Source organism: Sarcophilus harrisii, chromosome 1 (genome assembly GCF_902635505.1).
Source record: "Sarcophilus harrisii chromosome 1, mSarHar1.11, whole genome shotgun sequence".
Taxonomy (NCBI): domain Eukaryota; kingdom Metazoa; phylum Chordata; class Mammalia; order Dasyuromorphia; family Dasyuridae; genus Sarcophilus; species Sarcophilus harrisii.
In genome coordinates, this window is record NC_045426.1 from 453465068 (window position 1) to 453481116 (window position 16049).

The following is a 16049-nucleotide window of genomic DNA, read 5'->3' on the forward strand; positions in this document are numbered from 1 at the left end:
GTGTATTTCTTTGTCCTTGTAGCATTCTGACTTGTTTCATGGTTCTTTGTGTGCATTTCTTATTCCTACTACTTGCCCAATTAAATTGCAGAAAATTTTCATCTTTAAACACACAGACAGTACTTGAATCAGTGCCAGTGCACTTAATAAAAATGTTTTTAATTGAAATATGTTGTTAATGTGAACAGTGTTGAAACTCTAACTTGGTTTTAAATATGCATAGATCATTTAATCTTAAAGATATCTGATTCCCTCACCCATGCATCTATTTTAACCATAACTATTCATAATTCTCATTGTATATGTTTTAAGATTTACAAGGCATTTTCTTATTTTTTAGGTTAATAATGAGGAAAATGAGACTTACCTATGGTCACATATTCTATAAGTTTGTACTAAGACTGTTACCATGTTATCCATGAGAAATTACCTTAAATTCTAATGACTTTTCTAGGCTTCAAATATAGTACAGGAAAATAGTTATGGGCTATCAAATCAAGAATAAAAGCTAATGCACTTCTGAACAAATGAAAAATGATAAATTTATCTGTGTTAGTTCATACAAAAGAATTCTATTGGTTTTATCTGATTAATATTTTGTGAACTCTTAAAGCTTCATGTAAGATATCTGTCATATTTTTATTAAATTACTATTATTCAGCATTATAATCTTATTATGTACTTCACTGTGTCAAAGAATATATAAAATAGTGGAAATTGAATAATGACTAAAATTTAGTTGTTTCTTCTGCAGACAACATAAGTAATGGAAATAGTACTTTACCAAATACCTAATGTGCCGCTTAAACTAAAAAAAGTATATTTTTTAAAGAATTGGGAGTCACAAATTTTTTTAAATAATCATGGATTTTTCTTCCTCCTCTCTACTCTCATGCTCTCTGGCCAGAATATTTACGGGGTCTACAAGGCTTGATGGAAATGCTATTGGTAAGTAGGTAAATTTACTGTTACAATTACAGGTTGGCCTTTTGACTAAAAAATTAAAGAGTGTGTTAACAATTTCATTCTATATTTGTTTTACAGTGGATTTTGTCCGTTGGCTTTGTGCTGTATCTATGGATGAATTACTTTCTACTACACATCCTCGCATGTTTAGTTTGCAGAAGATAGTAGAAATTTCTTACTATAACATGGGAAGAATAAGATTACAATGGTCTAGAATTTGGGAAGTCATTGGAGATCATTTCAATAAGGTATTTGATTAATTGTTATACTTATATCATTTGTAAATTCTTCTGCTTCCTCATTGTAGCACAGAGAACTGATTTCTTGGAAGTAGCAAGAGCATACTAGCACTTAAGAGATTCTACTAAGTTTGAAAGGCTTTGAGTATTAGGAAAATATACTTCTAAAAGTTTGGGAACACTCACTTTTGGAAGTTTAGTCACTCAATGATTTTTTTTTGTTGTTATATTAATGCATAAAACAAGTAAAGTGATCATGGTTCTGTGGGCTTTTACTTCTAGTCATATAATCTTCCTGGGTTTCAATTTTTTTTTTTTTTCTAATTCAAAAATGAATTCATGGTAGTAGAGGGTTTCTGAGATTCTTACCAGCTTTACATTTGTAATCCTATTATGTGGTGACAGTGGCAGAAAATGGGCCAGAAGATGCTAATAATAAAATAGCTTTTACATCTTCCATGAACACTAACTGTTGTCACTCAGTATTCAGTATTTATTCATGGACCAACAAAGAAATGAACCATATCTATATTCGTTGGCCATTCAATTAGCAAATGTTAATTAAGCACCTACTGGATGCCAAGCATATTATGCTAGATACTAGGGATGTGAATACAAAGAATGAACCAATTCCTGCTCTCAATAGGCAGGAATTCTTAATAGGGGAGGAGAAAATTGCAAAAATGGCAATTAGATGGTACAGTGGATAGAGTTCCAACAGTAGATGACTCATCTTCCATTGTTTAAATCTAGCCTTGGATACTCAGTAGCATGTGACTCTGGTCAAGTCATTTAACCTGTTTATTTCAGTTTTTTCATCTGTAAAATGAGCTAGAGAAAAACATTTCAAAACTGCTTCAGTATCTTTGCTAAAAGGGGTCACAAAGAGTTGGTCATGACTGAGAGCAATTGAACAGCAAGAGACAAAAAAAATGTTAATGTTGGTATGAATATTAATGTTAATGAGGAATTAGGAAAGAATTTATGTAAAAGGTGTGCTTGAACTGTTTCTTAAAAGAAAATTCTTGTGAAGTAGAGGTGTGAAAGAAATACATTCTTGGAATGGATGCAAGACAGTGATATATGCCTGTTTGTTGTATAATTTTTATACATACATGTTGTTTTCTCCATTAGAATACTAGTGCAATGTGGAGATGGGGAAGTAGAATGCCATGTGTGAAAAATAGAAGGATAGTTTGACAGAATTGCAGAATGGGAAGGGAGGTGATATTCAGTGCGAATTACACTCAAATTGAAAGATAAATTGGTATAAAATTGAGAACTTTAAATGCCATCAGTCAATCAGTGAGTATTTATAAATCACTCTATTATCTAATACACACTGTGAAGTTAGTACTTGAGAAGACAAGTACAAAAAGTAAAAATCATTTCTTTAAGTTAGTTTACATTCCAGTCAATAAACATTTATTAATGCCTAGTATGTTCCAGGTACTGTGTGCTAAGCAGTAGGGATACAGAGAAAGGTAGAAGGCATTCCTTACCTCAAGGAGCTCATAGTATAATGAGGGAAACAACCTATGAGCAAAATGTACCAAAAAGCTCTGTTCAGGATTAATAGAAAATGGTCTGTAGAGGAAAGGCACTAGAATTAAGCATTATTGGGAATAGTTTCTTCCGGGAAATGATATTTTGAGCTAGGACTTAAAAGAAACTAAGGAAGCCAGGGTACAGAGATGAAGGAAAGTATTCCAGACATGGAAGACAGTCAGTAAAAATTCCCAGAACCGGGAGATGGAATGTTTGGTTCAAGAAATGGCAAGGAGGGAAATGTCTTGCCCAGGATGACACAGCTAGTAAAAGTCTAAATCTAAATTTGAACTTAGATCTTCCTGACCCGAGGACTAGTGCTCTATCCACTGCTTCATATAACTACCTCAGAGTGATATCTAGGTGATAGAAGTCTTGGAGACCAGGAGAATAGTATTATTTCTGATAGTAATAGGGCAACTTGGGGGGAGGCAGAGGAAAATAATGAATTTAAATGTGCACATGTCAGATTTAAAATATATGTAGGACATCCAGTGTTTAATAACTAGTTGGAGATGTAAGACTGGAGTTTAGCAAAGAAGTTATGGCTGGATAAGGTTATTTGAGAATCATTACTGAAAAAATGATAATTGAATCCATGGAAGCTTATCAGATCACCAAGTGAAAAAGTATATTTCATTCCATAAATATAAAGTTAATAGATATGTAGATGAAAACATAGACAAATTAGTTAAACATAAGTAATTTGGGAGGGAGGATATCTTGGGGAGTAAACAGGAAAGGTTTCTTGTAGAAGGTGGTATTTGAACTGAATCTTAAAGCAAGAGGGATTCCTTTAGGCAGAGGTAAGAATGAAATGCATTCCAGGTGTGTGGAACAGCCAGTGAAAAGGTTCAGAGGCAGGAAATGGAATATTGTGTGTGAAGAAAAGAGAAAACTAGCTTGACTGAATCACGGATTTAAAGGACAAGGGAGTAATTAATATCTAATCCAGTAAGGCTAAAAAGGTAGTTTAGGTCAAGTTCTGTAGGACTTTAAAAGATTAACAGGAGAGTTTAACTTTTTATCCTGGAGATAAGAAGGAGCCACATTAGTACATTGAGCAAGAGAGTGACTTGGTCAATTCTACATTAGAGGAAAATCAATTTGGTAGCTATGTGGGATGAAATGGGTCAGAAAAAACAAGCTAATCTAGATGAGAGATGATGAGGGCCTGAACAAAGGTAAGTGGCTGAGCGAATGGAGAGAAATGGTCAAGTGAGGATATTTGTGTAAGTATATTTGACAATATTTGATTTGTGGAAGTGGCAGCTTTTTCAATATGTGAGCTTAGAAAGAATGTGCATTTCAAGTTACTGCTAATAGAATGAACCTGAAAGATTAGAAGGATAGAATATAGTGGTGCCTTGGATTAAAAAAAAAAAAAAGGAACCAAGGGATGGATTTAGGAGAAAAGAATTCTGATCGGGTTGGAGATGTTGGATTTAGCGTATACCCAGAGTATTCTTGCTTTTTAAATAAAGTAAAAATTTATGCAGTTGCAGTTAAATGAAAAAGACAGGAACACCTTACAAAAAGCAAATGAGATAATTTGCTTAGTTGGTTTAATTATCCTTAAATACCAAATATCTGTTATTTTATAAAATAATGATCATCACTCTGTGGTTCCCATGGAGATTGTAAGCAGAATTGTTGTAGAAGATTAAGATGTTTTTTAAAAATTCTATGAAGAGCTTGAAAAAATTGTCCAAAATAAATCAGTCTTTACCTTGAAATTCAGCAGTTTCAGTGCAAAAGTGGTCACAGGAAAAGATGTCAAAAACTATGTTGGAAAATAAAATTTAGGATTAAGATATGACGGCTCAAAGATTTATATAGTACTTTCATATATTACCTCTTTTTGAATGGAATTTGAATGGAATACAACAAACAAAATCTTTATCAGGAAACACCTTGTTACTGAATGAGTGTGGTTTCTGAATCCACTGTCTATGTGCAATCAGGTCATTGACAGAACAAAGGTAAAAATCATATCTTTTCATCTCCAGCAACATGATATATTTAAATAAGCTGTTAAATTACAGAAAAAAAAATAAAAATGAACAAAAGTAAAATTGTTATCCATGATTATTCATGATTATCACCATTTTAAAAGTGTATTATAGTGAAAGCCTTTGAGAATTGTAAAGGACCTCAGTCCTTTAGGGCTATTTAGGGCACCATATACTAAAGTGGGTTACCATCTACTGGTCATCCTGCCATCTGGGGGGGGTGAAAAATTGGAACAAGAAGTTTGGCAATTGTTAATGCTGTAAAGTTACCCATACATATAACCTGTAAATAAAAGGCTATTAAATAAAAATAAAAAAATAAAGTAGGTTACCCTCATTAATATACTTTAGAAGCAGTTATAAGGTAGGGGAATCCACCACCTCTCTTAACAGCCCATTCCACTTTTGGATAGCTCTGTAACTTTTGTGAGTTTTGTTTTGTTTGTTGTTGGTTTTTTTGCTGAGACAATTAGGGTTATAAGTGACTTGTCCAGGGTCACATAGTCAAGAAGTATTGTGTCTGAGGCCAGATTTGAACTTAGGTCTTCCTTCAGGGCTGATGCTCTATCATCATACCAACTAGCTGTGCCCCACTTTTGTGAGTTTTCAATGAGCCTAAGTTGTCTTTTTTGCTGCTTCCAACTTTGTAATGGAAGGAATCACTGCAGTGAGAAGAAGACACTAAGCCATGAATTGCCTTATTCCCCAGGCTTACCTTCTGTTTGCCTTATTTCATGAAAAGACATGGTAGCTCAAGGAATTTTAGAATACAAACTTCACTGACAAAAAATCACAGTGGAGGTGGATGAGTGATAAAAAGCAATATCACATTTTTTTTAAAGTGATAATCAGATAAGGAAAAAATGGTTCTGTAGAGTGTGATTTAGCTGACATCATCTGAAGAGCATATACAGATAAACCTGTCGAGAAGACAACAAATATCTGTTAAAATGGGACAGACATGGTGGCATTTCTATGACCCATTTCATCAGTGATAGCACTGTAGCTATATTTGGATTTTACCATCTCAAGGCATATGTTAAAAAGTGTGGCAGTGCTACCTAAAAATGTGAAGTAAGGCAGTATGGACAAATCTCAGTAAATGCAGAAGAAACCTGTGGTTGTAGCAGCTTAATTTTAAAGACACCTCAAAGAGTAGAAGATTTGAAAAGAAAAGAAAAAAAATCACAAAAGAGACTTGACTTCTCTCTTTTACCAAAAGAAAGGCAACTGTAATTACTGAAAGAGGTAGGGCTTAGTCATAGCTACTCCATTCAGAACTAAACAGGGCCTGCCTACCCCATGCAAAAATGAGAAGGAATAGAGCCTTACCAAACTACAAATCCAGAAACTGCTCCTAAAGATGTCATGAACCCAAGAAAATGCTGAGCACAATGAAGAAATCACATAGTTGAGGAAAAACCCAAGTCGTAAACTCAGAAAAAGAGAAAAACCACATCAAGTCCAAGTAGAGCCTCAGAGATAAGATGCCCTAGACCCCAAAATAAGAGTTCTTGGAGGGGAGAGGGGGCAATGAAGCAAAAAACAATAAATCATAATGATAAAGAAAATGCCATCTCTAGAGAAAATGTTGAACAGCAAGGAGAATTAATAATTTAGCAAAAAATTGAAATCACTGTAAATTTGAATGAGCCAAACAAAAAATAATGGCTATGAAATAACAGGCATCACATATATCTTGCTTTTGTCTGAAGTGGATTAAGGATGGCTGAACATATAAAATAAAGAAAAAGGAGAAGTAGATTTCAGAGGGGTGTAGGAAGATACTAATCTTAAGCATGTAGAATATTACATGTAGTTAGGTTAGCAGAAAAACTACATTGCATATATAACCCAATATCAAATAAAGAAGTTAAATAAGCCACAAATGAACCCCCACAGAAGGAAGAAAAACTTAAGACCAGATTGGTTTATAAGTTAATTCAATAAAATATTCAAAGAATTGTTAATTGCAATATTATATCAGTGATATATAAAAACAGAAAAGGCTCTCTTTCTAAACTTTCTTTAATAGAAATGCAGCTTTAATGTGTAAACCAGGAAGGGATAGAACAGATAAGCAAGGTATAATATCCCTAATGAATATTGATGCAAAAATATTACAAAGAACCTATTTTTTAAAAGATTATACGTCTTGAACAAGTTGGATTTTTACTGAAGAATAAATAATACTGAATTTATTCAGTATGATGAAAACCATACTAACAACAAGAAGAAAAATCATATGATTATATTGTTAGATTCAGAAAAGACAACAAAATTTAACACCTATTACTATTTAGTTTTTTGTTTTTTTAAAACAACATAGGAAAGTATAGGAACAAATGGACCTTTTCATAATATGATAAACAGTATCTAAAACAAAGAGCCAGACATGTGGTGAAGCATACGTTTCTTTTCTTTCTTTTAAGGGCAAAGTAGTGTTCATTATCATCCCTGCTATTTGATATAGTAATGAAAATGCAAAAAAAAAAAAAAAAATAGCAGTAAAACAAGAAAAATAAATAAATTAACATGGACTTAAGTAAGCATTGGCAAAGAGGAAACAATTATTTCTTTTGCAGCTAATGTGATTGGTATATTTTAAAATCTTATAAATAAACAAATTACTTGAAATGATAATGCTGTCTTTTACCTAGATATTTGTATGTACAAACAATATGTATTTGTTTACATATTATTTCCTTATTAAATTGTAAGCTCTCTTAGAGGAGGAATTGTTTTTGTCTTACTAATAATAATGACCCTGTCATTTGGCACAGAGCTTGGTTTATAGTGGGTGCTTAATAAATGCTTTCTAACTTGTTGACTTGACATGATTAAAAAAGAAGTACCATTCATGTAGCAAGCCAACATGATATAATGGTACTCACAATAAAAGTGTATTAGGTGGACCTTTTATGAAAGACTTATGTAAAGATAAGTATGATATAATAACATAAGTTTTTACAATCTATACCAGTTGTAAAAATACACAAAGATCTATTGAAGCATCTTACATCTTAGTAGCTCTTCTTTATAATTGTTTGGCCTTTGTATAAAACTCATGTTTGTTAATTATTGAATTTCTGCTGTGAAATATCATAATAAATAGTTTTTATTATTTAGTCTTAAGTAAGATTTCAAATAATTGTCTTCAAAATCATACTGTTCCTATTGGACAGTAATAGACTTCTAGAAGAAGTGTTTGTTCTAGTATTTCTTTCTAGTATTTTAAAAAATTATTTCCAAATTATATTGGGCAAAGTATCCACAAAATTAACTTTCAGTATTAATGTTAATGCTTCATATTGATTTTGTTATAACAGGTTGGCTGCAATCCCAATGAAGATGTAGCTATTTTTGCAGTAGACTCCTTGAGGCAATTATCAATGAAATTCTTAGAGAAGGGAGAGCTTGCAAATTTTCGATTCCAGAAGGATTTCTTAAGACCATTTGAACATATAATGAAGAGAAATAGGTAATTATAATCAACCATTCCAGAGAAATTAAAAAAAAAAAACACCACCATATTATTTGCTAATTTGTTACAGCATTTTTAAAAGCAGACTTCCTTTCATAATATTTTATCAATATATATCTCAATAATTATACTTATCTTTTAGGTCTCCTACCATTCGGGATATGGTTGTACGATGTATAGCACAAATGGTTAACTCTCAAGCTGCTAACATTCGCTCAGGTTGGAAGAACATCTTCTCAGTATTTCACCTAGCTGCCTCAGATCAGGATGAAAGTATTGTGGAGCTTGCATTTCAAACAACAGGACATATTGTCAGTAAGTACTGTTTTAATGTTATAGGAAAACTGTTAATGCATGGAAATACTTGTATCCCAAAAGACTCAGTACAGTTTTAAGCTTTAGTAGTTTAAATCGCTTACACAAGGCTTATGTTCCCTGTATGTAGTTTGGTAATATCACTTTCCGAAGTGTATTTTCGTGTAATTTAACTAGATTATTTACTTTGAAAAAAAAGAAGATACATCAAATAGAAGAATTGCTACAGTGTACTAGACCAGCTGGGCCATCTAACTTATATTATATTTGATAAATATTCTTTTAAGGCATGTTTTGCAGGATACTTTAGAAATTGCCTTTTATAATACTATTTTTACATATGCAACCTTAATATTAAAAATCATAGAAGAGAACCATCATATATACCTCTCATAGGTATGGGTAGGCGATGTTTTCTTTAGCTAAAAAGAGATAGACACCATTCTTTTTTTTTTTTTTTTTTTTTTTAATATCTTTTTATTTTCAAACTACATGCAAAGATAGTTTTTGACATTCACCTTTGCAAAACCTTGTGTTCCAAATTTTTTCCTTCCTTTCCTTTCACTTCCCTCCCCTAGATAGCAAGTAATCCAATATAGGTTAAACAATATATCTTTTTTTTTTATTCAATCTTTTTTATCATCTTTGAGTAAAATAGATCTAATGCCTGCTTTTGAGATCATACATTAAATATGAAACTTTTTGAAATTTTTTTCCCCTAAAGTAAACTTTTGTTGTTATTGCTAGAAATTGGCTGGCAAATATAATCTGATTAACTAGATCTCAATAATTTCATTTTTCTTTCATTTGAATTTAGGATCAGTATTATTTAGAATTATCTAGTAAATTAAGGAAAGTAATCCTGATCATTATACTTAAGATTTTACATGTCTCATCTAGCCAAATTAGTTTTAGGTAGTTTATTTTGTCATCATGTTCTTATGTTTTTCCTTTTTTCCCAGAAGATCAGGGAAATGTTATAAATGTAGCAAGAATTTTTAAAATAGTATTCATGTAGAAATCCAGGAGGTTTTTTTGTTGTTTTTGTCAGGATACCTTTAAAAATAAAAATAATTGCTAGAATGTATTTTTCTCCTGTTTCCCTTGATTTATTTCAAACTGCTGAGTAAGATTAAAGTTCACAATTTAATGAGCCTTTTTTTTAAATAGCTTTTTATTTACAAATTATATGCATGGGTAATTTTACAGCATTGACAGTTGCCAACCTTTTGTTCCAATTTTTCCCCTCCTTCCCCCCACCCCCTCCCCTAGATGGCAGGATCACCAATACATGTTAAACATATGTAATGAGCCTTTCTTAATGGATCCTAATAAAAAAATGATTCCACATTTAGTATGGGGTGTGCAACATAATAGGCATTTAATAAATGTTTATTGATTGGTTATTTGTAGCAGTGTTGCATTAGCATATTTTAGTGTGTTTTTGTCATATTTACAGATTAGGTTTGTGTCTGGATTTTTTAAAACTTACTCAGAAAAGTTCTTCAGCTCAGTTTAACCTTGTTCATCCAGTCCTTCATTGGAAAATGTTCTAATTCTTTTAAATTATGACTTTATTAAACTGCAAATTTCCAGAGCTAGTTTCTGCATTTCAAGGGCCATAGAGACTGATCGCCAGTTTTTTATTCGAGGTGTAAGAACTGGTCACCCTTATTAAGATCAACAAAATCAGCCTGTAAGATTTTTGATCATTGCTAACCTTTCGTTGCAATAAAAGAGCAAGCTACATGCTAGGAAAGTAAAGAACAAGTTGTGTAGAATATGCATGTTTTGGAGCATAGTTTGAAAATTGCATCTGTAAATGTTTTACTATTGCTTTTTCCCCCCCTTTATAGCCATTGTATTTGAAAAGCATTTTCCTGCTACCATTGATTCTTTCCAAGATGCTGTGAAATGTTTGTCTGAATTTGCATGTAATGCAGCCTTTCCAGATACAAGTATGGAAGCAATTCGTCTTATTCGCCATTGTGCAAAATATGTATTTGACAGGCCGCAGGTACAGTATCATTTAATGACAATTTTTGAGTTGGAATCTGTGATATTTTCACAGATTATCAGACTAAAGTGAACTGAAATTATGTTTGGAAGTTAAAAGACAATTAAAATGCATTTAGTTTGCTTTGAATAAAGAACACCATAAATAATAATGACAGTGATAATCATTTGATAAGTAAACTATATTATGATTTGCAAAATACTTTACAAACATAATCACCTTTGTTTTGTAATACCAATGATCCTTTAAGCCTCTCCCTTTTTTAACCAAAGAATTGAAATGAAGGTTTTACTGCCATCCAACAGTATTTTTTTTCCCAGATTTATTTGAATGGAATACTTTCTAGGTTTGAAAATTGGTCTTTTGTTTTATTTTGCAGCATTTTAGGGTAGTTCAAGAGATATTCAGCAAGATATATAGAAATAACACATTTTTATTGTACATCTTAATAAAATTAAATATACCTTGAAAATCTAAGTAATACTTTATAATTTTCAAAGAACTTTCATGTTTATTATGTAATTTAAATATGATAATTCCCCCTGTCAAGGTAATAGAATGATCCTCATTTTTCAGATGTGTAAAATGCCATACAAATGAGTTACATTTCTGTTGACCTGAAAATCTACTTTTTTTTCATGAAGAGCTCTTTCTTCTCCACTAGATGGCTTTATTCTCCCACTTTTGTTTTAAACAAATGTTACTTTTGAATAGCATATTGATTTATAACATTTTTTGCAGATTCTTTTTCAGAACCAAGAAATACTAACGTTGGGAGCATTGAAATATTTTAATTGATTTTCATATATTTTGTTTTGTTTCTTAAAGGCTTTCAAGGAATATACAAGTGATGACATGAATGTGGCTCCTGAAGACAGGGTGTGGGTGAGAGGATGGTTCCCAATTCTCTTTGAGTTATCATGTATCATCAATAGATGCAAATTAGATGTAAGAACCAGGTAACAATCAGTATTTGTAATTAAAACTTAGAAGGATTTATTTTACATGTTTTTTTCCATTTTCCCTAGTACAATAAGTAAAAGCTTAACCTCGATTTGTCTAGACATGAAAATTCATTTTTGATTTACTGATTTACTCTCATTTTTATTCTTTCATTCAATTTAAAACTCTGACAGCTGACAATTATAACCCACTTCAAGTTATTTTTTTCAAAATTTGAAAAAGCTTTCTTGGCTATTAAATTGAAGCAGCAAAATTTAGAATGCTAATAATATTGAATCAGTAGGTATTAAGTGCACTATATTGTACCTGGCACTTTAGAAGACACTGAAGTTAGAAGATAAAAAGGACTCCATAAGGCACAGCTTCTGCCCGTGGAGAGTTTATAGTATAATTATTAACATAAGAGAACTCATGAAACACTAAACCATTCAAATTTCTTTTGTAAATCTCCTCAATTGTCCATTTGTATGCCAGAAATTTGTCTTTAATAGAAATTTTGTCAGTAGATGGGGAAATAAAATGAAATTCAAAATGATAGATATTGTTATCTGAGAATGATTCCAATACATTTGGCCAGGAACAAGGGTAATAATATTTGTGTAAATATAAAATATGGAATTTGATTTATTACTTATTTCCATGCATGCTATTTTTATTTTTTGATTTCAGAAATGTTATATTTAACTTTTTAATCAAATGTGTAATTTATGTAATTATTTAAATATATTTTTCTTAAAGAATCTGTAAGTAATTAGTTGTTAATTCTACATCTCAGTGCCCTCTGTAAAATAATGGGTTTGGATTAACTGATTTCTAAGGTTCCTTTTTAACCCTTGAATTCTGATAATTTATTCCCACATTAGTCATATAATCAATGAATTATATGTACCATGTGTATGTGTGTGTATATATATATATATATATATATATATGTATGTGTGTGTGTGTGTGTGTGTTTATATATACATATATAATATGTATATTATATACATAATCTCCTATACCCAGGGCAACATGCTAGAAAAGAGACTACAAAAATATAAGGAACTTATACTTGGTTAGATAGTTATCCTGAAAAACAATAAAGAGTACAAATAATAAAAATAGTAAGTAATATGGTAGGTCAGAGGAGGGAAAAGGTCATTTCTGGTTATTGGTGTGTATTTATAAATATTAATGGAAAGCAGAATGTTTCAGGAAGAGGAAGAGAAAGAAATTATAGGTGGCCATGAAGAGGGTGACAAGATGAGAAAATGAGAGAGATATCAAATAGAATTAGCCAAAGGACCAGTAAGAACTGCAAAAACGTTAAAGATTTTGTTTCCAAAAGTATGGAGAATAGGAAGAATTGTCCTATTAACTTTGAGAGTGAGCAATGTTTATTTTCTGGTCTGATCAAGTAGTGCAGGCTAGTCTCTCTCTTAGAAGAGACAGGTAAAAGAGTTTAAAGGAGTTCCCCTCCCCTAATTTCCAGGTCATTAAGAAAAAGGAAGGAGGGGCTTTAGTTTGAAAACAAAGAGTAAAAAAGGATTTGAGGAAGCAGAAGGATATCTTGCTTTGTCAGGAGATTGGAGAAGTACAAGAATGTGACACAGGAGAAAGGAAAGATGACCACCAAATACTTGGAACTAAGTGAAAATTATCAGACTCTTCCTAAAGAAGAAAGGGCTGGATTCTGTTAGGAGGAAGAAACTACTTGTCCTCCAAGAAGTGATGCTCTGGATCCACAGTAAGAGATCTTCCAGTAAGGATGAGAAGAAAAAGCGAGTAGTGATTAGTGACTCTTTACTGAGAAGACAACAGTGGAGAAACCTGCTATCATTCAAGGAAAGTATTGAGGAAGTGACAGAGAACCTTCTAAGACTTGCCAAGTATGATGACTTGTACCCACTTCTGGCAATTTAGGAGAGCACAAATTGTACTTTAGAAGAATTCTAGAAAGTTTTGATTATGAAACAAACATTAGACAAGGAATTGAATTCATTAGGATCAAAGTAGTATTTTCATCACTATTGCTAAGAGAAAGTAAGGGATTCAGAAAAATGCATATTTAATAAGTTATCAGATATTTAAGAAGATAATGCTTGAGAATGCAATTTATTTCTGGGCCATATCTTAAACAAAAAAGTATGGCTTCTAATAAAGGTAAGAGCTCATAAGACCATATTTTCCTGGAGCCTTGCAAAAAGGCTGAGGAAAATGAAAAGAAGGGGAGGGAATGAGAATGTGAAAAGGTTGAGGAAAACAAATAGCGTTTTGTATAAAAAGGTAGAATTTTGAGGAAATCCAGGAACAGGAGGAAAACATAGAGAAGAAATTGGTTAAATATCAGCTGAAGCAGTGACGGAAGCTAATTTTTGTTATTATAGATCCAAGGCATCAGAAAAAGGAACTTAAGAGTTCTAACCCCTTCACTTGACAGAAGAGAAAACTGAGGGTCCTACAAGACTAATTTGGCCAAGGTTGTATGCAAGCTTTCAAAAAAACAAGAATTCAATTCATTTCAACAAACATTTAAGTACCTCCTTTGTGCTAGGCACTATGGTGGGCACTGAGAATACAAGTACAAAAAGAAAATAGTCCCTGCCCTCAAGTGGCTTTTATTCTTCTGGAGATAGTGATAACAGGTAACTGATAAGTACAAAAAAGAACTACAAATACTAGTTAGTTAGAGAGTTTGGGGAAGGGAGGGAGGCAGGGAACAAGAATACTTGCAATAAGAAATATTAGAAAAGGCCTTTATAAGAGATAGTTCTAGAGATCAACTGTAAAAAAACAATAGAGGTTCTTGGAGATACCATTAAAATAAGGAGAAGAGCATTCCAAACATGAATAGAGAGCAATCTGGATAAAGGCAGAGACATGCAAAAGTGGAATGCTGCTTGCACTAAAGAGAAAGTTGACTCATTGGAGTGGAATGTTGAGTGCATGATGGAATAATGGTGTAATCAGGTTGGGGAAAAAATTCATATGGAACCAGTTGTGAAGGGCTTTAAATGGCAGAACAGAAAAGTTTGTATTGATTCTACACTCATTAGGGAGCTTCTGAAGCTTCTGGAGCAGATGAATGATGTGTAATTTTGATATATTTAAGAACTGATGAGAACACAGAAAGAGAATGGAGAAGGCTCAGGACAGAGCCTTGAGATCTTCCTGCATAGAGGGACTTTGGGCACTGAAAAAGAGAATCAGAGAACATGACAGAATACAAAAACTTTACAAAAGGAAAGAGTTAACAGACCATAGAAATAGATTAAAAAGGAGGAGGGCTCGGAAAAGGACATTGGATTTGGAAATGAACAGTTTCAGTCAAGTGTTAAAGTGTTGAGTAGAAAATGGGAAATAAAATTGAGGCAGTGGGGGCAATTTTCTTCTAGGGATTAGAGAACAGGGATTAGAGAGATAGGACTAGCTTGAGGAGAGAGGAGAGGAGAGAGGAGAGGAGTTTGAACTGACTCTATGTAATCCTGTCATTACATAAGGAAAAGGTAAAAGAACTAGTGAGCAACAATAAGGATCCATTTAAAATTAGCTAACAAATTTGTAATGGATTCAGACAAACATGGTTGTATATCTTGTTCTAGAGATAATCAGCAACAAAGGAATGAAACACATGAGACAGATGGTGGGATTAATCCACATTTAGGGTTTAAATGAGCATATGCAAGGAATTAAGGGTTTTCAGGTTAACCAGGGTAGTGTGAAGTTGAACTGGTTAACTGTAGTGTCAAAATTTTGAAGGTAGTTAAGTAAGACTTGAGCCAAAGTGACGTCATGAGAAAGAGAATAGTAGAATAAAGAAAGGCAACTAAGTGGGGAAGTAGGTAGAACTCATCTTCACAGATTGCTTGAAATAGAGGGGAAATGTTGTCTGAGAAGCCAGTTTGAAGGGAAATGAATAAGTAAATTGAACTCTCATATTATAATAACTGAGGTTGAGATAGAAAGAATGTGAGTCAAGCAATAAACTCCTTAAGAAAGGAATGGCCTAGAGGGTCATAAATTAATTGTTCCCAAAATCTTATTATATAAAATACTTTGTTTTGCACTTTTTAAAATCTGATCCTTTCATGTGTATTTTCCATATTCTTGAATTCTACTTTAGGGTTGATTTGATTACAATTCCTTGAGCAAGAGTAAGGATAGAATGAACTGAAGGGAAAAAAGGTTGAGTTTCCCACTGGTTATTGATGGCGGGGACTAATTAATTACTCCCCCTCTAATCATCAACAAAGGCTGTTCTGCCACAGGACCCAATTCCTAACTTAAAATTGAATTTTCTTCTTTCTCCCCAAATGTGTGTATGTGTTTATATGTAGTATCAGAATCTGTGTGAAGGCCATGATCTATCTTAGCCTTTAGATCAGGTTGCTTGGTCAAGAGGGGGAGGGAACAATGCCAAAATTGGAAGTGGTCTACATTTATGATCCCATGGACAATGCCTCCAAATATGCAGATTACAGTCCATTTCACCCCTCTCCTTCATTTTTAATTCTTCGCTATAT

The 16049-nt window shown here is 32.6% G+C and overlaps 1 protein-coding gene across 1 annotated transcript in view; it reads left to right on the forward strand.

Annotated features, from left to right (window-relative positions):
• ARFGEF1 (ADP ribosylation factor guanine nucleotide exchange factor 1) overlaps nucleotides 1-16049 on the forward strand; it is a 147325-nt gene that overhangs the window by 99524 nt on the left and 31752 nt on the right. The window contains exons 24-29 of the mRNA XM_031946292.1: nucleotides 908-948; nucleotides 1045-1214; nucleotides 8095-8246; nucleotides 8392-8564; nucleotides 10421-10581; nucleotides 11410-11540. Coding sequence (XP_031802152.1) covers nucleotides 908-948; nucleotides 1045-1214; nucleotides 8095-8246; nucleotides 8392-8564; nucleotides 10421-10581; nucleotides 11410-11540 — 828 coding nt within the window. The remainder of the gene's footprint in view (nucleotides 1-907; nucleotides 949-1044; nucleotides 1215-8094; nucleotides 8247-8391; nucleotides 8565-10420; nucleotides 10582-11409; nucleotides 11541-16049) is intronic.